Source organism: Danio rerio, chromosome 1, assembly GCF_049306965.1.
Source record: "Danio rerio strain Tuebingen ecotype United States chromosome 1, GRCz12tu, whole genome shotgun sequence".
Lineage (NCBI taxonomy): Eukaryota > Metazoa > Chordata > Actinopteri > Cypriniformes > Danionidae > Danio > Danio rerio.
The window spans coordinates 12,419,783-12,446,695 of NC_133176.1; the positions used below are offsets into that span (position 1 = coordinate 12,419,783).

The 26,913-nt window shown below is 35.7% G+C and overlaps 1 protein-coding gene across 14 annotated transcripts in view; it reads right to left on the bottom strand.

Moving 5' to 3' along the window:
- The window catches only part of dmd (dystrophin), a 251,520-nt gene that overhangs the window by 198,552 nt on the left and 26,055 nt on the right, over positions 1-26,913 (bottom strand). For all 14 annotated transcript variants that reach the window (XR_001799156.4, XR_012404170.1, XM_073949244.1 and 11 more), the window contains 6 exon segments: positions 11,760-11,821; positions 9,508-9,600; positions 8,733-8,810; positions 4,708-4,800; positions 1,373-1,545; positions 977-1,095 (listed from right to left, as the gene is read on the bottom strand). Coding sequence is in view for 12 of the 14 variants with exons in the window: in XM_073949244.1 (XP_073805345.1) it covers positions 977-1,095; positions 1,373-1,545; positions 4,708-4,800; positions 8,733-8,810; positions 9,508-9,600; positions 11,760-11,821 (618 nt within the window). In the remaining 2 variants the exon portion in view is untranslated.

The following is a 26,913-nucleotide window of genomic DNA, read 5'->3' on the forward strand; positions in this document are numbered from 1 at the left end:
TATTAAAAACACGCATAATTTTACACAACTATGAACACATATTTTTTAAAACACATTTGTAATAATTTTTGTACCAATGATATGATAAACTAATGATAAAGCATACAGTAATGGAAATTCCAACACAACAGCACTGGTCTGCAAAAGCGCGTATCTGCTCCGCATGCGCTGCAGCCGCGCACCTCTTTCTGTGCCAAAGCGGGTTGATTTTTAGCATCTTATAACGCAATGAAGTAAAGTAAACATTCTAAGCACACCGATGTGATCGTATGCTTCAGGGAACAGCCGGTGCTGATCACATAAGTGTAATCGTTCGAGTCAAAGAGTTAAAAGTATTTTTTTTTTCTTTTATTATTCAGTATTCCTCCGCGTACCACTAAAAGGAGGCCTGCGTACCACTAGTGGTAAATGTACCACAGTTTGAGAACCACTGTACTATAGAAATACGTAGTTCTGTACAAAAAGCTTACAAAAGTAGATTTTTATCATAGGTGCCCTTTAATATTAACTACAACAAAGCTGCACTTGTTTCCCTCTATGATAAAAAAACACTTATAATTGTTTGTTAACTAAAATAAACAAAGATTGTTTAAAGTTTCTGAAAGAAAGTAGCAAAAAGTCAAACCTGACTCCAAACTTTTGAAAACTAGTGTAAAGCTTTAGTTAATTATCCAGTATATATATATGCTCTCTATGGACTCCTCTTCAGGAAAGAAGCATCATACGTATATTACATCTCTATCACAATTTACGCCTTCCCTTCAGATAAGTCCACAGAGACCAAGTCATAAGTGGTACAAGCTCAACTACGAGCTAAACCCCCATGGCATAAATTATGTGATGAAATTCGGCTTTTAGATGTTGATGTAACAAGACATTTCCTCTCGTCCAAAAAAAAGCCCTGTCTGTATCGCTCAGAACAGCTTCAAAGGCTAATGGTGAAGGAGAAGAAGGAAAAAAAAGGAGGAGGTCAAACCCTCGGGGTCCAGCAGCCGGTCGATTCCTAAACTCTTCTCCGCAACACCGAAGGCATGATCCAGTCTCTCAATGGCATTATCCTGTTGCTCCACTACACTCCAGCTGAACAGCTCCGGCCTGCCAAAGAACCAGAAAAAGACATAATTACTATAGGATAGTTAATAACTTAAATTATTTTCAGAGCTTGAAATAGCTAAAAGCAGATCGAAACACAGCTGGCTCATTACCCAAATGAACAACAGGGAAAAATGGAAAAACAATAACTCATACACTCGGCTTCAAATACTGCTTTAGGCCAGTGATCACCCATGCAGTTTATGACCAATGAATAAAAACATTCATTTGGAGTTTCATCAGTGGCGAAAGAACAGATTTTCAATGAAAGCGAAAGCACCTGTGGCTGTGGATGAGAGCGTTGAAAGCGAAACCGTCGGCCCAGCTGCTGGAGAAGTTGACCACGTTGACGTCTTGGTAGTTTTTGAGGGACTGCCTGACCCAGCTTAACAGGATCTTTTCGCTGTTGGTCTGCTGTAAGTCCGCCATGACATCTTTCATCACATCCTTAACCTGTGGCCAAGGAGAGGATGCACATACAGTTGAAATCCAAATGATTAGCCTTCGTGTGAAGTTTTTATTCTTTTTAAAATATTTCCCAAATGATGTTTAACAGAGCAAGGAAATTCTCACAGTAATTCCTACAATATTTTTTCTTCTAGAGTAAGTGCTTGTTGTTTTATTTCGGCTAGAATAAAAGCAGTTTTTCATTTTTTAAAATCATTTTAAGGTCAATATTATTAGCCCCCTTAAAGAATATTTGTTTTAGATTGTCTACAGAACATACAATAACTTGCATAATTACCCTAACTTGCATAATTAACCTAGTTAAGCCTTTAACTTCAACTGTATATGCATGTTTATCAGAAAGGTGAAAAGTACAACATGACCTGATATTGATGAACAGGATAAGTTTCAAGAATCAAGAGATGTATCCTTATGTGAATAGTAATGACAGCATGGTTTTGACCTACAGTACTGTTACTTTGCAAGTCTTCTATAAAACAAATAAACATTCACGTATATAAAGTGCTAGACATAATTGAGTACACCCAATTTTGAAAATGAATATTTTTATCCATTTCTCAGTGAATATGTGTAATAAATATTGGTGCATTTATACAAAACAGATTTATTTAACAGATATATTCATTAAAATAATATTTTAGTCAAAGAACATCTTTAGAAATGGACAGATGATAACATTTAATTCATGCAAAATATTGCAAAAAAATTTAATTACAAACTACATTTCAACATTTATTTGTTTCTCTTGATTTTTCCTCTTTTTGAAAATTGTATAAAATATGTTTCCCTAACATACATTTGGGCTACTAATCTTTTATTGTATTTTACTTTGGTAGATAACCTCCAGATTTGGCTTCAGTACTGATTAATCTAATGTATATGCACAGATATAATGTTGTAAAGTATCCTAAAGAAAATATAAATTTAGATGAGAGATTTATAGGGGGGTGTACTTGTATATGCTGAGCACTGTATTGCAACATATATAACAGAAAATGCACAAATACAGATGTAAACACCAGTTAGGGCCCAAGTTTTTACAATTGTTTTTGCAAAACCTCGTTAGAATACCATTACCCTAGTTAATTTTTGTTTAGTGCAATATTTTGATCATTGTGATTATTCAAATATTATAATTTTATTAGGCTTTTTTTTATTATTTATTTTATTTGACTATTTACTGCTTCTTCATTTTACTTTGAGCTGGGGTTATTGTTGTAATGATGACTGAAACTGTGATATTAAGGGATTTTCTGGTTGCATTCTGTGGTTATTATTCTATTGTTTTGTTCTGTTAAGATAAAGTAACAAATAATATAATGGAGAAAATGCAATTCATTACCATTCATGCATTTAATGATTTTCCTTTGGCTTAGTCTCTTTTTTTTAATCAGGTGTCACCACAGCGAAATGAACTGGCAACTATTCCAACTTATCCAGCATATGCTTTTTACGCAGCGGATGCTCTTCCAGCAACAACCTAGCCATGGGAAACACCCATACACGCTCACATTCGAACACAACTGCCAATTTAGTTTACTTAATTCACCTATTCGAACCAGCAACCGTCTTGCTGTGAGGCGACAGTGCTAACCACTGAGCCACCGTGCCACTTGTTACCATTCATAACTTTTGATTAAAAAGTATAGTATATACACTGGATAGAATTAGATAAATATATCTATAGTATGTTTTGGGTCTGTATATCTTACATTGTATAAGGTATATTTTATATATCTTATACTCACCAAAGTTGAATTTACATGTTTAATAATACAACAAACATAGAAATCCCATCAAATAACATTACAATTTAAAATAACTGTCTTATATTTGGGGAATTTGAAAATGTAAATTGTTTATGTGAAAGAGCAAAGCTGAATTGACTCCAATCACATGATCCTTCAGAAATCATTCTGACATGATAACTTGATGCTCAGAAAAGGATTGTTCTGGCTTGTTTAATGAACAGAGCATTCAAATAAGCAACATTTATTTGAAATATTATAATGTTGTCATTTTTATGTGTATTATGCATGTTTTTAGTGACCACAATCTTTTAAACAGCGTTCTATATCAGTGTTTCACAACCACATTCCTAGAGGACCACCAACACTGCATGTTTTGGATGGCCCCTTTGTCTGTCACACCCATTACAGGTCTTTCAGTCTCTGCTAATGAGCTGACGTTCTGAATCAGGTCTGTTTGGTTAAAGAGACATGGAAAATGTGCAAAGCTGGTGGTCCTCCAGGAACGTGGTTGAGAAACACTGTTCCATATAGAAGATTTCATGGTATTACCTTGCTTTTGAACACCCACCTTTATAGCACAATGGTAATTTTTGAAATACTCAGAAGTATGACGTAAATTTCATGATAGTTAATGAATAAACCTTATAAGCCTATTCATTTTCTCCATAAGGAAGAAAAAAAGCCTGTAATAACAACAACCGATAAACCTTTAAAGACTTGTGAAAATCGAGGTTGTTAATTGATTTTATGTTCTGTTTATATTTATGTTGTAGCAGTTTTACATTTCTCCATTTTTTTTTATTGATTATTCAGTTTACAATGCTTTATTGCACCGTAGTTCTGTCCTTCATTAAATTCATTCTTAATCTTTTTGTTGGATTTTCATATATTTCAAATCAAAGATGGCCATAATGTGATTCACCTCAAATGACATATAAAAAAATATATAGGAAAAAGATTAATGAGAAAAATACTTCCGGAACAAGCACTAATGCACTCTTCGTGGTGATCCGACAGCATCACAATATATGTAAATTAGTCAGTTATGTGATGCTGAATTTTTAATATATAGAGTTTTTGGAATCATACTGAAATGCTACAGAGACTTAAAAGCCCCTACTGCTATAACCATCGCTAACATAAGATGAAAAAAGAGGACATCAATAACTCTGTACATAAACCACAGTAGGGCCATCTTATCAGATGCGGAGAAAGAAACACAGAGGAAACGAGTTCCTGTACAGATAAGCACATGACAGTCCACCGCAAATGTGCTACATATAAAATCTTTGATAGATCAACACAGTGGATCATAAAGGTCCTTTAGTGTGTTGCTGCCCTTGAAAGCGAACCACAAAGATTGTGGGTGTGATTTCACTGTATTGAACTCTCATACCTGCCAGTGGAGAATGATGCTCCAGATGAGCCCCAGGGTCAGTTTATGATTCCCATCTACAATGTCAGCTCCTCCAATGTTCACCAGATCAACCTGCAAATGCAGTTGACGTCAATGTAAGAGCCTTGATTTTGCATAATAGGAAAGTGATTCTGATTTGGTGTTAACTTTATACATTTAAAAGGGGACGTGACATGTGAAATTTAAGTTGCTTTGATCTTATGACCTATAAGAGGTCTTTGTTCTATTAAATCACTGTACAAGTTTCAACTCTTAAATCATTCTCCTAGTTATAAAATAAAAGCCTTTATCTGATTAGGCTGTAAAAAATAGCTGGATTGTCATTGAGGTGGCTTGTGATGTCATAGGGAGACAGGCAGCACAGGTTCCACCCATTAATAGTCTGCTGACATGCAAAATAAACTGAAAAAAACTTTCACTTTGACAAGTCTGCTTTAAACAGCTCATTTGTGTCTCTGTACAGACTTGAAGAGGACTAAAGTATCAAGAACAAGTGGATGGTTTATTTTTTAATCGTGTCATGAACCATATTAGAGCATTACATATTTACAGACTGTTTTAAAAGCAAAACATAGCTTAACAGAGTGATCACAAAGATACATTTATTTGAAAGATTAAGTAGTCAGATGAATTCATCCTCACAGTGTCTTATTTAAATATGTTAGCTAATAATGTCATAATGCTTCGATTTTAAATTGATAATATTGTCAAAAACGTAAACAAAACCGTTTAAAGGTGCCATGGAGTAATGGACCACAACCCCCGTTACCGGTCTGCAGATCAATTGGAACCGGGTCTCACAAGAAATCATTAATGATTTCTGTTTTATTTATTATCTGAATCTGAAGGATCTTTTATAAAACAACTGTATTCTCTTGATTACTTCTTGGTCATTCAAGCAGCAAAATTTAACCCACAAGCTAGCAAAATGAGTAAGAAACAGTAATCTTTGGAAAGTTACTTTGCGACAAAGAAAAGGTTCAATGAAGGACCTACAAACTGCAAAGAAATGGATTTGCAAACTGTTTGTCAACAAATCAGCTGAATCCATCATGTCTGTACAAGAAAAAGATCAACTGCTGGAGATTGCAAATGATGGTTGTTCACATATCATGTCTTTTCCGCATGCAAGTTTGTTATTTCCAATGGAGATGCATGCATATTGAAAAGGGAAGCACTGCACATCTATATTTTTCAAAATGCCGCAAGCACACCACGAGTCACGAGGCAAGAACTGACCTATCAGCTTCACACTTTGTATTGAATACGCACATTTTGGTAGACTAATTATCTCAGACACAGAACACTCAAACACTGCAGTGCTTTTTAATCTTCTCCATAAATAATTTTTGTATTAAAGTTGCAACAATGTTTTGTCAGCTTGTCATCCTCGGTTGATGGTCACCTAGCACCCTGCCGCCCGGGCTGTGGTAAAATTGTCAAGGTTTGACCAGTCTGTGGTGATAAAAACGTTGAAGACCACTACCGTAGAGTGCATTAATTCAATATGTTAAATTGTTTCCTGTTATTATCTACATCAGTGGTGCTTAACCCTGTTCCTGGAGATTGACCTTCCTGCAAAGTTCAGCTCCAACCCTGATCAAACACACCTGAACCAACTAATTAGGACCTGGGGTCCGTTCTTCGTACGTGAATTACTCAGCTGGATTTGGATATTGACGATTTGACACAATCCAGGATCGTTTCGTTCTTTAAAGCTGATCCGAGAGTTGTTGTCATAGCAACAGTTCTGCTAAGTCAAACCTGATCGGGAGCAGGTTCAATTCATATAAACAGGATTAGATCGGCTTAGTTCAAGCAAAGATAATAAAGAAAGTATGTTCCGAATTCTGATATTTACTTACAGTAGTAGTTATATACACTTTGGAAAATGGTACATATTTTTTAACTATATATATATATATATATATATAAAGTTATACATATTAATAAAACGTATGCAATCTGCACAATTGAAATGAAAGTACGATTGCCACCTGGTGGTGCAAAGAGAAAACTTATTGATATTAACTTTTTTGATCGCTTTAGTACAAATTGTGTATAATAGAAATGCACAATATGTGACTTTTTTTAAAGCAATAATACATTTCAGCAGTCATAAACATGTTTTGATAGTTAATATGCTGGTGATTTGATGCTTCACAAAAGTTGCAGACGCCTTTACCAATATGAAAACGCTTTTGTAAACAACCAGTTATTCTTTACACCGATTAAAAAACGGCTACTATAATAAAGAAAATATTTTCTAAATGTGGAACTAAATACATTGATTTGCATTGAAATACATGATGAATACACTTGACACATGAAAGTGTAAAGCCTGCAGCTCACAACAAATGTGGAAGGTTATTGCATGTCAAGCCGTTTACTGCTAATTTGATGTAATTTTGCTCACATGGATAATTGAATATTAATCAGATGATGTCATTACGCTGCTGTGCCGTCAGCCAATCGTTGCATTGCTGATCATGATTTCGAGGATCGATAGATCTGTCCTTCACAACACACACAGCGATCTCAGATCAGTTTATCCAGACATTCTAATCTGATTCGCGAACTCGTGTGAAGAACCAAATTAGCGAGAGATCAGTTATCAAGATTAAAAGATCCGGGATCTGCCAAATAATCTTAGATCATTTAGGCGAGGTACAAAGAACGGACCCCTGAACAGCACTTGATAATTACAGGCAGGTGTGTTTGATATGGGTTGCAACTGAAATCTGCAAGAAGGTCAATCTCCTGGAACAGGGTTGGTCATGCCTGATCTACATAGTAGGTATGTGGCTTAGGTAAGTAAAAAACAGTATATGCTTTTTATAACCACATGAACTACCCCTAGAATGAAAAGTTTGGTTTTGACCATATTTGTAATGATCATAAATATTTATGAGGTCTACTCTGATACTCCACATCTAGTTTATCTGCGCTAATGCTCTAAGCTTTGCATTAACACATGAGATGTATCAAGTGTACTGGCATCCATTCACTTAAGAGAAATCACAGTATAAGAGCGGTGTGAAATGACAAAATGCATAAAACACTTATACTCCACAGTTTACATGTGTTTGCACAGCATATTTTATAGTAAAGTAACACAAGTTACATTTAAACAGACCATATACGATTTCAGGGTGGCACTTATAAATGTATAATCTGTATATCCTGCATTTTGCTTTCTGACGTGCTGTGAACACTCTGTGGTCATGCATGGCTGCCTGCTTCACAAAAGCTGCTTCTTTTTAGTCTCCCTGCCTCTCCTATTTTCAAAATAAGAGTCCCACATAGAAAAAAAAATTGGGGAAATATCATTGCTGCAATCTCACAAGGAAATATTGTAGCCAATCAAACACAGCAATCAACAGAGTCTATTTTTGTTCCAATTTTCCTGTTTATGCCAGGATTTACACAAAAATTATTAAACAAAAGTGTTTGAGGCTCACAATATGCCATTTCAATGCATTAATCCTTTATTTTTAAGCTATGCCTAGGTATACATATTCTATAATAGCTTTAAATAACCCACCCCTTAAAATCTGTTTTTTTTTTCACAAAAAGTGTCAGGATGAGGGTTGAAAGTAATAGTTTTTCTGCATTTACATCTGTTTTTTAGTATTACATATTATTATAATAGTATAACAATAATTAAAAATCCATGTCATGGCCCCTTTAAGAACTTAATATTTCAGTCGCATCACTGTTTTATTTATCAACACTTTGAAAATTTGCTGAAAACAACTTCAACCAGACATTGTAATTAGATTTTGTTTGTCTGTTTTCAAGCTGTCTCAATGTTTCATTCCATTTTATCATGCAGAGACATTTTTAAGCCAGTGAAATGGATAAGTGTCATTACCTTATCAAGCTGTAAAAAGTGTGCTTCAGCATAATTTTGTCTTGAATTTATTAAAAAAAAAGCTCAACCGAAACATTGAAATTTCAGAAGCTGTGAATAGTAAAACAGCCAGCTGAACCAATTAACTCACATTGTTCTTCTGAAGGATCTGCAGGGCCCTGTTAACATTGTTAAGGGAGTGCACTCGAGTGAAGCCACGTTCTTTAACCTGCAAATGGGGAATATATCAGAAATGAACTTTGAGCATCCATTGCAAATGAATTCAACCATTTATGCACTCATCCTTATCCAAATGCTTTGAAACCTTGGGTATTTCTTTTTTCTTGTTACAAAATAGAGCGAGGAAAGTCTCTCAGAATGTAACCAGAATACAGCAGAGCCAAATAAGGGTATATCGCACCAAATTAATGTTCGGTCATTGTTTACTTATCCTAACTATAATATATAGTCTTTGTGAATAATCAAAGTATTTACATGCTGTTATTTTGCAGCATAGATTGTGTCTGTTGCCATCATTTGAAAGGTACTCTGGACAAAAGAGTCTTCTAAATTATTCATGTAATGTAATGTAATCATTCTTAATGTGAATGAGCTTTTAAATATTTAGACTTAAAAGATTAAACTCCTAGTCAAATACATCATATTACTTCCCAAGACTTTTAAATAAATTACATGAGATGCATCGACCATTTCTGATGATAATGAACACATCTTGAAACTTAAAAGCCGTATTTTGCACTCATTGTAATTGCACCAAAAGATTAAACCATTATGACTATTCTCCAAATGCCCCATTTTGAGTATACGAGCAAATAATGAGAAAACATGTCCTTCAGTGCTGAATTGTACTTTTAAAAGATTATTTTTTAATATTAGTGTTTCAAATCAAATAAAAAATAACCCACTATTTCATGGCCAACCAGAACCTCCAGAAGTTCAAGAAGACGTCGGCCATCACACAGGTCAGTGAAGAGGTCATCAATAGGAGGTCTTCTTGTCTGAAAAAAAACTAATCTTGTAGAACAAAAACAACCCAAGCTCATCATGGATAAGTACCCCAGTACACATTTTTCGGAGAGAGTAAAATTGTACACTTTAAGTACTATTTTTGCTGTCTTTCTTTCGTGAATCTGCCAGATTCTTTTTTAGATCTCATATTTCTCCTGCGAGTGACATTCACCCAACCGACAGTGTTTTAAAAAGCACCGGATGACCATCACCCACCCCCTTTCGTAAACCCAACCTATAGTGTTTTCAAAAGCAGCAATTTACCAGCACCGATCTCCATTCCTAAACCCACAATAGTGTTTTCAAAAGCACCGATTGTCCAGTTCCCATCCCATTCCCTAAACCCTACTGACAGTGTTTTCAAAAGCAGCAATTGACCAGCATCATCCCCTTTCCTAAACCCAAGCAACTGTTTTCAAAAGCACCGACTGACCAGCACCCATCTCCTTCCCTAAACCGAACCGACAGTGTTTTTAGAAGCACCGATTGATTGGCACCATCCCATTCCCTTATCCCAACCAATAGTGTTTTCAAAAGCACAGATTGACCAGTGCCCACCCTTTTCCCTAAACCCAACCATTAATGTTTTCAAAAGCAAAGATTGACTAGTGCCCACCGCCTTCCCTAAACCCAACCAATAGTGTTTTCAAAAGCACCGATTGACCAGGGCCCATCCCCCTCCCTAACCCAACCGATAGTGTTTTTAAAAACACAGACTGACCAGCGTCCACCCCTTCCCTAAATCCAACTGATAGTGTTTTCAAAAGCACAGATTGACCAGCGCCCATCCCCCTTCCTAAACCCAACCGATAGTGTTTTCAAAAGCATAGATTGCCCAGCGCCCATCCTCTTCCCTAAACCCAACCAATGGTGTTTTCAAAAGGTTTCTGAAACTGTTCTTCGCTGGACCCGAACCCTGTCGTCGCCATTGAGTCAAATCCTCCGGCATATATGGTTAGCCACTGGGCAAACTGGTAACAGCGGAAAAGCCATCTACATAAAGGTAAGTGGTCAGCTGGTAGCGCTAATAGAAACAGAAACCATCTGTGGCGACATACCAGCCCATAGCATTCATTTTAAAGACAAAATGCAGCCATATGTATATCTGCCTACATGATTCGCTCTCTCCAGAAATGTATAAGAGGCTACACATTCACAATGAGCATGTGTTGCACATAAAGGATGCGGGAGCATTTGATTAAAGGAGTAGTCCACCCCAAAATAAAAATGCACTCACCCCTCACCTGTTTGAGTGTCTTTTTTTTTTTTTTTTTGGTTTAACACAAAAGCGTTATTTATAAAAATGTAGGAAACCTGTATCCTTTGACTATCATTGTAGGAAAAACAAATACTATGGTAGTACATCTCCTCAACAATTTCCTTTGTGTTCAACCAAAAAACGACACTCAAACAGAACAAGCAAAGTAAATGATAACAGAATTATCAGTTTTGGGTGAATTATCCCTTTAATATACTATCTCATATGTCACACTGAACTTAAGTGTGTGTTATGTAAAGGACTCACAGGATGAGACCTTTAGTTTTTGTTAGTTTTACTTTGATTAGGAAAAAAAAAGACATTCTCTAAGCTTTTTTTCCCCGCAGCTCTGCCTTGAAGAAATCTCTCTCAGATTTGAAGGACAAAGAACTGATGTCCTTCCTCTGTTATTATTATACTGCAAAACCGCGCTAACAGCGTTACAAAGACAATGCAGAAAGCTCTATTTTGAAGTGCCTTACCTCAAGTGTGGAGCGACAAACAAGCAAATCAAAAGCACACATTGACATTGGCATCTTGACATAGACGAAGCTGAGTGACAAGACTCAGCGAGTGTGAATCTTAACTTTTAACCTCCAGATCAAGACTCAGTGCGAGTGTGAATCTTAACTTTTAACCTTGATATCAAGCTCGTCTAGCGTACATCTCCTCTTCCACCCACTATGTAGTAGGTGGATGAATAACCTTTCAGTTTATATACCTATAACATGCTTGCAGCAAACAGAAACCTACGAAGCTTTCTCCTAAAATTGCTATCTAAAAAACGTCTCAATTGATTAGTCAAAACCAATTTCTGCATAATCAAGTATTATTATTTGCCATTAAAATGTGTTCCAACGCAAGATGGAAACAATTCCCAAATCACTTTACCTTAGCAAACTGTGAGTTTATCCATTTGGTGAAGGTTTTCTTTTGAACGTCTTCTCTTTCATCTGAAAATGAGAGCGAACACGGTCAATACTGTCCAGTTAAAGGTTCAACTCTTACAATTTCACTTCTGGCAAGATAAGAAAATAAAGCAACCTTAAAAACTCTGTCATTCCATTTAATTCCTTGGGAAACCTAAAGCTTTGTGATTATATAACGTCATATATCTTAATGATAATAATAATAAAAATGTCCACTAGGATCAATAAGCCATATTCAATATGCTTTGGCATTTGATACTAGGTAGGTTGAATACAAAAAGACTATGAGGTGAGGGGAATGCAGGTTTAAGGGTATACAGATCAATGGTCAGCTGGCTTTCAAAAGAAGATTATTTCTGAGAGACCAAACACAATGACTGACTAGGGTGAAAGATTGATCAGAAAAGCCAAAGAGCCTGCTTTGAAATTCCTCTATTATCGACAGTCGTTCCTAAAACATTTAACGCACAGTTTGATTATTCCAAATTGCAAACAAGCAAAAAGTGTTCTCAACGAAAACCCCAGCAAACAAAACAAAAAGCACATTACTTTGTGGCGTAAATACTGTTTGTGAAGTCGCTCTTGCATTTGCAAAAGGGGAGCGAAGGAAATGCCGGGTGTTGGGAACATTAAAAATCAATCAGCGCAAAGAACATTTAGCTTTCATATCACATTAAAAGCTTGTGTTGTTCCCCGCTCTAATATTCTCCAATTGCTTTGATTCTGATCTCTGTGCGCTAGACTCTCGGCTTGCTTGGGTTTCAGATTGATTACAAAGCTGTAATTCTTATCTAGGGGCCCTGATGATATTAAAGCCAGAGTTCGCACTTATAATGAAAATCTTCTGTCATCTTTTCTCTTCCTCGCATGTAGTACAAAGATTGTACCCCTAGAAGTGAGCTTTTAAGGTCATTGCACACTGTATGCCAAAATTTCATCCAAATTTTTCACACGTTAAAATAATTAATTTGAACTCACTTCACAAATGCACACTTACAGATATTTGACTGAACAGAATACATTGCCAGTGTTATTGGCCTCAGAATGTCCCCCCACCCCATCCCATCCCCCCCTTCCCTCTGATTTACACAGTAATCAGGTTTACATATGTAAAGTCGTTGTGGTCTAGGGAAAACAAAGGTAGAACATGCTTGACTATATATAGGGGTTTGGTCTCGTGCTGATAAGATAATTCAATGATTGTCAATATTGAATTGGCCCTCTCAAAACTGTGCATGCTAATCCCAAAATGTGTTAATTTATCTGATGATTGATAATAAAGAATGTTTGGCATGCTGTCCCAGGAGAGAGCCCTGAGATCCTGAGCTCAGGTAGGTCTCAAGAGTTCCCCCGAATTTGTTCGCTCGGCCTATTCCTTTTTTATTAGGGGTTGCAATGGGGGAATGAACCACAAACTACACCAGCATATGGCTTCACAGCAAATGCCCAGTACTAAAATACTTATACTGTTTACTGTGCCAATTTGGTTAATTCAATTCACTTATACTACATGACTTTGGACTGTGGGGGAAACCCACGTAAGCACATGGAGAATATGTAAACTCTACAGAGGAATGCCAACTGTCCCAGCTGGGACTCGAACCAGCAACCTTCTGGCTGTAAGGCAAAAGTGTTAACCACTGAGCTTCCCTGTCTTGGATTAATCTAGGAAAGAGGAGAAGAAGTAGGGGTGGATGGGAGTATTCTCTGAGGCGAAGATGACTAAGGTAAGAATTATTTATGATTATTTATGTGCGTTTGGATTCGTGCTTTGGATAAATCATATGATAGCTAACATAGGACCAGCCGTAGTCAATCATAAGCATGTGATCCTCTTGAAATGAGTTATAAATAAACTTCACTTAATAAATCATCACGTTGTGTAAATCACATTTACACACTGCCTCACAAACTTTCGTCACTTTCGTAACTTACTGTAAATCGATTACAGAACGAATACGGTATTAACATTTACAGCACCATTTATCTTGCTCAAAGGCAATAGAATCCAAAAGAAGTGTCACTCGTATAGTTTTGAATAGGGAAAAAGTGTAATGGTCAATATGGTGAATGAAGCCCCGCCTTCAAGTACAGGGGCCAATTATCGATCGCTATAGACTGACGTTTCTCCGAGGAGAAGCTTGGATCAGACAGTTAGTGGTCAGCAAACGCACTGGAATCTCAGCGAATACTTTCTTCACAGACATAAGAAATATATCCACATAAAGCTTGAAATCTGTACTTTTAAATGAACCAAGTGCACTTGATAACAAATGTTTTAATAATGTAATATGCATGAAATGAACGTGAGGTACAGTCAGTCCTGTCAAACGCATATTACATGACAGCAACTACTCAAATGCCCACAAACTTGTAAACAAAAAGTCACTGTTATTTCTGGAGGAGATTCAACATCAAGACCAAGTTGTGGATTACTTCAGAAGAGCCACGCAATCTGACAAAGCTTTATCCAGAGGATGATAATGTGTAGAATGGCCAAAACTGAAGTTGGTGTCGTGATCTAATTCCCTTTGATTGTAAATATGCAGGTGTTGTTTTATTCTGAAATAAACTTATGAAACGGTTGCTGTTTAATTTTATTGGTGGTTCCAAATATGTAATGTAATCATAAGCTTGGCAAACAGTTTTGGAGAATTGGATGTTTCCCCATTCAGACAGAACGCCCAAGCATACTGCCTGAGAGGCATTTCAAAGATGGCCACCAAGTGAAATGACTTGCCTTAAAGGGACTTTGTCTTGCTCTATGTATTTACAGTATTGTATATATTTACAGTAAAATACACAGTAAATTTCACAATGCAACTTTAAAATACAGTAGCATACTGTGTAAGTGTTCTACAGTAAAATACAGTTCATATTACAGTTAAATACTGTGTAAGTCACAAAAACTTAACATTGTACTGTGTGTTGGTTTCAATGCCTGTGGTGCACCGTGTTTGTGTCCATACCTTTGACTTATTGGAAGTGTCTGTTCAGGATTTGTTTATGAAATCTTGTGCTATGTGGCTGCAGTATCACAAGCAAAGTATCAAAATGCCACTGATTTACTAAGATAAACTTTGTACTTCAGGATAATCCTCTGCAGCTCTTTGATAAGGAGGGGAACCCTACTTCCTCTCTGTGGAATGGATTGTATGAACACAATATTTTTTGAAAAGAAGAGAACAAAGCATCACTACTTGAAATGATACCAGTTTTTATTTTTTTTTGCGTTTTCTTTTTTTCGGAAGGGATTAATTAATAATAAAAAAGATTGGACTCAATGTGCAAGGTTGCTGTGTTTGATGAATTCTTCAGATACAAATACAAAAAAAAAAAAGCATCTGAAAATTTCTGACTTCATTGTGCAAAGACCTTCATTCGCAAACTGACTCAAAAATTTTCATCCCAATTTTTAAACCATTTGAAAATAATTTTGACCTCAGGTGCCAATCACATTTATACACAGTGAAACTTTCATGCATAACAAAAAAATCTGGTTCACTTTTTAATTTGTGGACAATTCAGAGTCACTGTAAGAGCAAAGGACACAATGCACTTTTGACTAAGTGTGCTAAGTTTCTAGGCATGACGAATGTTTCAGATATAAAAAAATATATATAAAAAAACAAATAGAAAATTTTTCTGCAGTGTGCAAAGACTCCATCCACTTTTACTGTAAACGAGCAGCTTGGAAGCTTTGCTAAATATCTCTTTCTTTATTTGCTCTTGTGAGGAATGGTATTTTACCTTTGATGGTTCAAACTGTAATTCTGCCGAATGACTAAAAATGTATCTGTATGATGGTGAAAACAGTGCATTTCTAGTCAAACTAGTCATTCTTCTGCAAACTTATACCAAAAACGGAAATAAAAATGTGGGAGAGCGTTGTTATTATGTGATTGTATTGTATTGTAAAAATAATTCGCAAATACTTGAAAATGAGATGATCTAATGACAATAATTCTCCATGGTGACAACTGAATTAATTAGAAATAACTGTTTAAATGATAAATTATGAAATGACAAAAACATACGATAATAATTATACCCAGCTTAAATGTAAAATATAGCAACCCGAGAGAGAAGGAGAGACAGGGGGAGGGAGGGAGGGAGAGAGAGAGACAAAGAGAGTAGGCCCCGAAGATAGCCTGATAGCAGTAGAGTCAGAGAAGGTAGACTCCGGAGCAGGAGAGGAGCAGAGCAAGAAAAGTGCAGAGCAGAAAACAAAGTTTACCAACTATTTTGTCTCTTTCTGGACCATGTGACCAAAGCCCAAATACTGAAACATGCAAGCTGACCAATCAACATGTGACCACACTGTAAATCCCCCAAACTTATCAGTATCTGCCATTGGAGTCAGTATGGACCTTCTTGGTGAAAAAGGCATGCTGCCATATAAACAACTGCACATGATAATTTTGATTCCTACACTCCACACTAAAAAATAAGTCCGTTTGGCAGTATTATCATGTTCGGTGCACTCTTTAAAACCCCTCAGAGCAGGCATGGAGTCATTAAGAATGAGTAAGTATTGTTTTGATAATTTGTGGTGCACAAAAACGCTAGGCGGTGAATCACAAGCTTTCCAGAGTCAGCATGGATGACAGCATTTTCATGCATAATTGATTTTAAGCTTCCAGTTGTTTTTGCCACCATCGCAATAATCATCATGAAATGGGTAGTTTCAGTTCATTGTTCCCATTGGTCAGCCTACACTTCAGCTGACTGTATAATCACAGTAGCATGGCTCGGATTCGTTTCAAGCCTGACTGCACCATGTCATGCTTATAATCGCAATAACACGCACACTCACACGCTGCTGCTGGAATAATGTGACAGAAGGGTAAACTGTAAGTCTTGATTTTTGAGGCCAAACACTGAAGGAGATTAAATCAAGTCTAAAGAAGTAAAACACAGATTGAAAATAAGAGTATAAACAAATAATTGTTAAACTAAATTGATTTCTTTGTACAAATATGTTGAACAAAGTATATTTTAAGTATATATTTTTATTTGTTTTTTATGAATAAACATATTAAGCTAAAACATCCAATTATAAACGGTGAATCATAAAGGACAATGATTTGATAAGCAGCATGTACACTTGGAGTCAAAATTATTAGCCCCCCTTTGATTTTGTTTTGCTTTTTTAAAAATTTCCCAAATGATGTTTAACAGAGCAAGAAAACTTTCACAGTATGTCTGATAATATTCTTTCTTCTGAAGTAAGTCTAATTTGTTTCATTGCAGCTAGAATAAAAGCAGCTTTTATTTTTTTAAACCATTTTAATGTCAAAATTATTAGCCCCTTTAAGCTATATATTTTTTTTGATGTTCTACAGAATAAACCAGTTATACAATTACTTGCCTAATTACCCTAACCTGCCGAGTTAACCTAATTAACCTAGTGAAGCCTTTGAAAGCTGTATAGAAGTGTTCTGAAAAATGTTTAATGTTATTAAAACTATTATTTTTAGGAAAGTGTTCTCTCCGTTAAACAGAAATTGGGGGAAAAAATAAACAGAGGGGCTAACAATTCAGGGGGCTAAAAAGAGAAACAGAGATAAAGAAGGCTGTTTGGACTTGCCAAGTTCAGACTTGGAAGAACGGACTACCAATGATGCAAAGACCACAAGTCTGATACTTCTTCAAATGGAACGGCAGTGTACTTTATAACATCACTTACCTCACCATCAGTTCATCGGTTTCACAGTACATTATAAATTTATTTAGTTATATAAAGCACGGCCTTATAATGAATATTGTATTCATATTCTAAATTAATATGTTTGATTTAAGAAAATGTAAATATAAATCATCATAAATGTGAAGCAAAATGGGTTTTTATACAAACTTGTGTCGTTGATTGTCAGATTTAATAAACTACAATGGACATTATACAAGTATAAAGTACAAGACGTACACAATAAGAAATAAAGATAAGGTTAAGCAATTTGGTAAACAAAAACAAACATCATACACACGGTAATTAAAGACAATTATAAAACATAACAAAAAAACTGACAAAACAATATACCCGAGAACAAATAATAGATTTAAAGACCAAAAACTGTCCGCTAGATATGCACAAGATGTATTAAATATCTTGTTTTAGCTACAATGGACATATGAAATCCATCGGTAGATTCGAGATGGACTGGCTAATTAAAGCTGCTTTCGGAAGGGGAGGCGATGACAAAACTCCCACTAACAGGCTGGGGGTCAGAGTCCACATAAGCTGAAGCACATCGTCACAGGCACGCTATCCTCGTGAATACTGCCAATTCAAGTTTAAAACAACTACATTTTTGTCTGAAAAACTCTTAAAACTTTGTTTCGTAACATAACAGAGGAGTCACCTCTTGATGCATCCTTGGCAAAAGTGACGGAGCAAGTACACAACATCTGTACTTGGCAAGATGTGAACTTTGAATTAGAACAGTACTTCAGCGACAGTTGATGACGTTTCACGAGGACACAAGAACGCAAGTACAGACAAGACTGCATATTGAGAAACAGCCAAAGACAAGACAAAGACAAACAGAAGCATGTAGGTAATCCAAAGCGTAGTCAAAACAGGCAAATGGTCAGGACGGAAGGCAGGACAATGGAAACAAACTAAGCAAAGGGGACAAAACAAGGCAAGACAAAGGAAAGGAAAAATGCTTTGTAGTGCTACGCAGAGTAAACAACTCAGCAATATGTGTGTTGCAAAGAGAGGTATCTTTATAGTCTAGTTAATGATTCAATGATGAGTCCATCAAAACCAACTACTCAGTAGGTACTGCATTAGAATTTAATTGTACTACTCGGCTGTTAGAAAAGTACGCTAGATATACAGGATAAATGTGAGCAGTATGAATGGAACTCGGACGCACTACATCTGTCATTTTGTAATAATCATGTGACCTACTCGCGTGAGTTGCATCACTTCACTCCTATTTATAAATTCTCTCATGGGGCATCATGGGATAGCACAGCGTGCATTGGATGCACACTTTAGAATCTTGCCGGAAGTAGTAGGTCATCCAGGTACTTTCTCACATACTGATTTTCGAATACTATGAATTCAGACATAGAGTACGAAAGTTTGCGAAATTAGGATTCAGCCTATGTTTCCATCCAAAGATACAAAATAAATGTATGCCTAAAACTGGATTATTGCATAAAAGAGGTGCAAACAAAGTAGCGTTTCCATCCAGTGATTCAAAGAGAACAAAATTGTCACTTGATGATTAACTGGCGCCAAATATCAAAAGTAAAAACGGAATTTACAGTGGTAGGAGAAGCTGTGTGAATTTCTTTATTTAATAAATGACTTGCGCCTTAGAAGACAATGCCAGCACGCAATGAACACGTGGTTGTGTTTGAAGGTGTGATAATTCCTGAGGTAACTAATAATATAATAACACTAATACTGAAATGAATAAAGCGTTTTAAAATGACCAAAACAACATTTCAGATGTTTGCTGGTTTATCCATTCACACACATTTTTATCCTCACATGATCTCTTATAACAAAATCACATGACCTTTTTTTAATGTGCATACTGCAATTTGTTAGGTAAAAGTGTTTCCATCGTAGTTTAAGTGCATTTTTCTAATCAACTAATGTTAACCCTACTCAGTTACACGCATACACTTTTTATGCGCAATTTCAAAATTGATGCACATTTTGCGCATAAAAATAGGTGGATGGAAAAATAGCTACCCTGTGTCATCATCGGTGATCCGCAACAGGTGTGTGTGAGGTGCATGAAGGGAGTTTTAGTTCACATCAGTGATCAAATTGTAGTCCATTGATCTGTAACTGCTTGATCGCTGGTAATCATAACAGTCGTACAGATTTAAAGCAACCCGAGTAAATGATGACAATTTTGTTTTTTCTGTGAACTATCCCTTTAATCTCTTACTTACTTGCTTACTAACTCCCAGGACCGTTTATATCGAAGTTGATATTTAGCCTCACCATGTTGGTGTTTCATAACATCTAATTTTTATGAGGTGGGTCATAGCCCAACGCTCAACCCCAAACCTACATACACTACGGACAATTTAGCTTATCCAATTCACCTATAGCACATGTCTTTGGACTTGTGGGGGAAACCGGAGCATGTGAACACAGGAAGAACATGCAAACCAAACTGAAATAACAACTGACCCAGCCGGGGCTCGAACTAGTGACCTTTCTGCTGTGAGAAGACAGTGTTACCCACTGTGCCACCATGCCACCAATCTTTAATCTTCTAATATTCACATCTAATCTTTTAAAATGAAATAATACTTTGAAAATGTATTCAATAAACTGTATGAAATGTAATGGATCTAGAGTTGCTGTGTTAAATGACTTTTCAACAAAGTAATTTTTTTCAAGTAATTCGATTAAATTAACATGTTAATGTGACAGACTTAAAATATCAAATTATTTCACTAACTGCCAAGACTCAATTTCTTATTTTCAGTAAGTTTAACTTAATTAAACAAAAAAATCTAAAAACTTAAGCTCAAATTAAAAACTGCAGTCAAAATAATGTTAATTATCAAATTAAAAACTAGAATCTCAATTATCCTACAATACCTCTGATTCCAATCTAGTTTTTCTTCTTTTATTTTACATAAAAAAACTTTATAAAATGGCTGTTTAAGCATCCCACGCAGACCACATTTTAAAAGCAAGCCATTCTTCATGTCCAAGGCTAATTGAAGTTCTTTACAGTAGAGAATGATGGCTTGTAAAGACATCTCAACAGCAGCAATTGAGAACTATTCTTATCGCGGATCAATAATTTCTGGAGCAAATCAGATATCACTTAACGTTCCATAAAGCCAAAAGTCATTCCTTTACTTGATTACCCCAATCCACTTCAATTAGGCTGTCAACCCCCTTGACAAAAAGTGCAGAATACAGCATCAGCGCACAAAGGAAAAGCTGATTATTATAAGTCTTTCGCTGCAGAGGGAACCTTCACATTATCTTACAGTATTACCGATATTGATCTACAAAGCTTTAAATGAGCTGCTTTTAAAGGCTTTGGGTTTTGACGGGGAAATTATATTTCTGCTTTCTTTAGGTTCAGAAACAACAGGGAATAGACGACTACATGCAGATTCCCTGAATGCCTAAACTTTAAGACACAACTCATTACCACACTGATATGCAGTTATTCCTATATGAGACAAAGTATGCGGTTTGGTTTACCCAATGACTTCTTTACTATTAAACAAAAATGATCTGCCGTGTAAAAAAGCTAGTATATGCAGATGTTATCTTAAAGCATTCTACATTTATTAACAGCAGGTAAAGGAATGTTTTACTTTAGCATTTCAGAAGTGTGGTTAGAGCAGCTTGATAAAACACATAGCTTCTGGTGCTTTTATACACATTATTTCCTCACACTCAAATGGTTCTAAATGAATTTTTTTCTTCTGCTGGACACAAAAGAAGACATTCTGAAGAATGTTGAAAAAAACAGCCATTGACATTCATAGTAGGAACAAAACATACTATGAAAGTTAATGGCTGTTTAATTTTCCAACAATGCACAGTACCTCAGCTCAATTGTCAACCTATATATTCCATTTAAATAATAAATAAAAAAATAAAAAATAAAAAAAGACATTCAGTTTTTAATTTTTTGTTAGCTTCTAATATGATTAAACTTTTAAAAATGTTGGGTTTCACACAATCGATTTGTATTGTGACAATATTAAGGAATTAATTTAATTTATTAGCTTTTACAAATTTAAGTGGACAGAACTTAAGTTGCCCTCCAAAAACTCAAGAATTGTGTTGTTTCAGCTCATTTTAAATAAGTCGTTTAATCAAAGCTAATGTTGAATTTTGAGTGTAATAAAACCTTAATTAATTGGATCAGGTGTGTTTGATTGGTATTGGAGCTAAATTCTTGAGTGTTAGTTATGTATAGGTTTACAAAAATTGCTCTTACGTCCATATTGTCACAATCACCAGCGATCTAATTCTGGCAGAATGCTGGTAAACACACAGATCACTAAAGGACTGCAAACCTGTCATTATATGGACTACAGATCCAGTAATGCACCGCTCACATGCACCTGTTCCGGATTCCACTGATATCCCACACTGCAAGGCTGGGAGCCACTCATGAACTGATTACATGGAATTTATAAACCGCACACGCACGCGCACACACGCGCACGCGCACACGCACACGCACACGCACACGCACACGCACACACACACACACAGAGTCTTGTTTAACTGCTATTGTGAACATTACGACACATTTTTCCTTGCCTTGCCTTACCTTACCTTCCATGTTTGACCCTGCTTTGTTTGTTTATTTACGTTGTATGCTGCCTTTGACCATCTACCCGTTTACTGACCACGACTTTGTATTATTCCCTGTATACATCTGTTTGCCCCTGTGCTGACTGTTGCTTGCCTGACCATCTCTGTGTGATAAACCTGCATTTGAATCCGCACTTCCTTGTCAGTGTCACCTTCACATAACACATATATTTATAAATACGTTTCATTATGTGGTACTGTGATCCTGCGAGACACAATATTTCATTCTACTTTATGTCCACACATGTAGCGGAATGACAATAAATCTCAACTTGACTTGGATTGACTTACTGATAGTAAGTATGAATAGAATAAGAAATACTATGAACATTTGTGTGTAACTGTAAAAAAAGATAATGGTGAATGTAGTAAATGAGATCCTGGGTTACTAAAATACCCAAAGTATGTGTTTAAAGGTTAATGATGCTTATTATAGGCGATCTTACTCTGTGAATCAGAATACTCTGCTGAGAAGCAGAGATATATATGTGTCTGAGGACATTTTGTGTTACAAAATAAATGAACAACAGTGCAAGAATAGTTTCTTTTAGTCTCTTTTTCAGGCATGTTACTTTTTACACAAAGCCTTTAGCATTGCTCATTCTCATTGCTATGACGTTTTCTTTTTCTTAATGTTTTGTTTGTGCTATAAAGACTTACTTTTTAGTTTCTGTCACTCTTTGACACTTTTCCTCTCAGATACATACATGCTGTGTATCTCATATTTCTTTGACTGTCAAAAGCATGTGATTCAGTATTTGGTTATTTTACACAATTATTCATACAGTGTATGAATTCCTAGGATTAACTGTTGACCTTATAAAAGGTTATAAATAATAAGCAGAGTGGCAAAGTTAAACAAAGGTCTTTCCACACTTGTAGTATAGTAGTAACCCTGCATAATAATAAACCCCAGTAAACTAAACCTGGCTTCAAGTTTTACAGTTTATAATTTACCCAGGGTTAAAGTCACATGAAACAGAAGTTAAGATTGTCATTTTCTTTCACCTATCATGATATACAGTTGTTGTCAGAATTATTAGCCTCCCTGAGTTATTACCTCCCCTGTTTATTTTTTCCCCAATTTCTGTTTAATGGAGAGAGGATTTTTTCAACACATTTCTAAACATAATAGTATTAATAACTCATTTCTCATTTCATTTATTTTATCTTTGCCATGATGACAGTAAATAATATTTGACTAGGTATTTTTCAAGACATGAGTATTCAGCTTAAAGTGACATTTAAAAGCTTAACTAGGTTAACTAGGCAGGTTAAGGTAATTAGGCAAGTTATTTTATAATGATGGTTTGTTCAGTAGACTATCGAAAAAATATAGCTTAAAGGGGCTAATAATTTTGACCTTAAAATGTTTTTAAAAAATTAAAAACTGCTTTTATCCTAGCTGAAATAAAACAAATAAGACTTTCTCCAGAAGAAGAAAAAAATATAGGAATTACTGTTACAATTTCCTTGCTCTGTTAAACATCATTTGAGAAATATTTTAAAAAGAAAAAAAAAATCAAAGGGGGCTAATAATTCTTACTTTATTGTGACTTTATATCCACCTGAAATAGTCCTAAAATTAGAAAGAAAATGTAGGATGATGCATCGTGGTAGGATGATAGGATGGTGGTTCTTTGGGAATCAATTAATTTGTCAATTCATCTGCCCAAAGGATTTCCATGTGATCAGGAAGCAAGGAAAGTTATTTTAAGGGGAAGGGAGGGTTATTAGATTAAAGTTTATGAGGGCAAATAGACTTTTGCAAAAAAATGAAGTGCACAGACACATAGTTTATAAAAAGAATTACTATATATGAAAAATAAGAGTACATTTAAATTTTACATTAAGACATTAACAATTGCTATAGACACTGATGCACAATTCTAAACACAAGATTTGACATACTTTGTAAAATTCTTGCTGCCTTTAGCAAAATCCAAAATTAAAATGTATAGTCTCGATTTGCATAAATCAAACATACTAAAAATATAAATTAAAACTTTATATACTTTTAAAAATGTTGTTGAAACGTGATTAAATTATTAAAATAATTCAAAGTAACATAAAATAGGGCTGGGCGATTAATCGAAAAATAATCGAAATCAACATTCAGAGCCTATAATCGATCTAATTTTCCTAGGTCGATTTTTTTAAATTATTTTTCCTACCACATGAGGTCACATGACCCCGCTCTGTTAAGGCTAACATTCCGGTGTAGCCTTTGCACAGTCGCATACCTGCAAACCTCTCAAAAATGCACCTACACGAGGTGTAGCTCAAGCTCTGTGATTGGTCAGTTTGATAGGATTTACACACGTGGGTGGAGAGCCGCGGGACAGTAGCGAGCCCGTTGGAAGGAGTGTTTACAAGTGTCGAGTCCCATGGAGGAGCTCCAGATGGAAACTTTTATTTTGTGTTTACCTTAAGATTAAAATTGTTTCACGTTTGGCGGTTCCTGCCTCAGAATGAGCGAGTTTGAGCTTCTTGTACAATAAGGTAGTATTTAGAAAAATCAAAACCATGAAGAAACTTGACACAGAGAAACAGAAAAAGCCGCTGCCTGCTAGCGTTTCTGAAGTGTTATTGCAGAGCAACACAAACAGCATGCAGAAGTTTAAATGCACGGCCTCGCACAAGGCAAGGACGATCACTTGACGCAGAAGGCTTTAGAGCAGGGGTCATCAACCCTGTTCCTGGAGAGCTACCTTCCTGCAGAATTCAGTCCCAACCCTGATCAAACACACCTGAACCAATTAATTGTACCCAAAGCAGCACTTGATAATTACAAACAGGTGTGTTTGGTCAGGGTTGCAACTAAAATCTGCAGGAAGGTAGCTCTCCAGGAACAGGGTTGGTGAACCCTTCTTTAGAGACTTTAAAGGCTGATTTATATACTTGGCAGCTACTTGGCAGCCACATCTGGGCTGTTTCTCAATATGCATTCTCCAGCGGTCTTGCGTCCTCGTGTTCTTGTGCAACGTCATTATCAGCTGCCTAAGTTCAGTTCCAATACTCAAGACCGCAAGTACGGAGGACGCGTGAAACTTCCCCGATGTGATCTTGATATCGAGGACGCACTGATGCAGACTTGAGCACCGAACTCGCTCTGGAAGTCCCAGAAGTCATTGCCACTGGAGTTGGGAAGCGCAGCATTTTATTTAGATTTATTATTAAAGTTCAGAGATATCACTTATTTACCTCAGGAGTTTCCCTAAATGAAACGGTGAAAGTAAACATTAACATGATTATCTTAATAAAGGAATAAACAAATTAAGGGTTGTTTGTTTGCTGAAATTCGTATTAAAATTTGTTTTATTTATATTGTGCAGAGTATATTTATAATGTTTTTATGCAAAGTATATATATTTTGAAGAGGGGGGAACAATAAATCGTTGTATGAGTGCTGTAATGTTTAAATAATTTCCATTTAAAATGCGTGAAGGTCACATGACCATCAGGAAGAACGCAGCATCCCATTTCTCAAAGGACGCATTCTCTGCCCTTGCGGTCTCCTGAGTTCGTTCTTCCGAGGACACCTGGCAAGACCGGTCTCCACAAGAACGCAAGTCCATTCTCTGCGTTCGTGGAATTGAGAAACAGCCCTGATCTCTGGTCAAGTAGCTTGATGGACCCATTCTAGAGCCTTACTTTGCTCTACATTGACAAAATAGGCTGCACCAGAGATGCCTTGAGATTACACAAAAATTGTTATTTACATTAAATTATTTGTTTACAGAAGATGCAAGAAATGATTCAAGAGAGATTACACTAAAATTATTAATTACATTAAAATACTATTTACAGAATATACAGATTATTTTTATTTAGAAGAGATACTGCTTATTTTTCACTGAAAATATTTTTTTTTTTAATAAAGTAAAAGTTTTTTATAAGAAGAAAATGACTGATCATTTTAGGCAAAATTTCAGTTGTTCAACAATGATGTCCAATAAATAATCATAAATAGTAGATGGTGTGTGTTTATTTTAAAATCAAGCAATGCACCCTTCCTTCAAAGATATCTTACTTATAATATGTGAGCATATTTACTGTACAGAAATTGTCAGTAAACTATGAAGGCAAAAAATAGATAAAATAAATTAATAGTTCATTAATCGTAATTGAGTTAAAATGTCTAATCGAGATTTAGATTTTAAGCCAAATCACCCAGCCCTAACATAAAACATTTTTTTAAATGTTTGCGGTGTCATTAAACAAACGAATGCAGCATGTAACCTGTTTTCAATAAAAGCTCTAACATTGCACATCCAGACTGCTATCAAGACTTTTCATACAACAAAAGGTCTCTTTCTTACATCTACTGATACATTTTCTGTCACTATTTGACATTTTCTCTTGCTGACTGTTTATACAACGTGGTGCTTTCTGTGTCTGTCCAAAGCATGTGTATTTAAGGCATGTGATTTGATGCTGGGCTTCTTTTTGGGCTACGATTGATTGAATGACTGCATAAAGCTTTAAATAAAGGCTCTAGCATTGTACATACTAGTATTATACTGTATATTGGCAATTGCGCAATCAATTTATCCTGAATGGAACTTTCCAACTATAAATGTTACAATGAAACATTGAAAAGCACTTCTGCACATTTTCTATCACACTTTAATCTTTTCAATCTTAATGATGAAGCTACTGTTTATTTATCATTTACAATGTTTCTACTACTCTCAAAATCAAGTGAATATGAAGCACATAATTGAATGTTAGTTGCCAAGCCTCAAGCCTTAACACCTCATCGCTTCAAATTGCATATGTT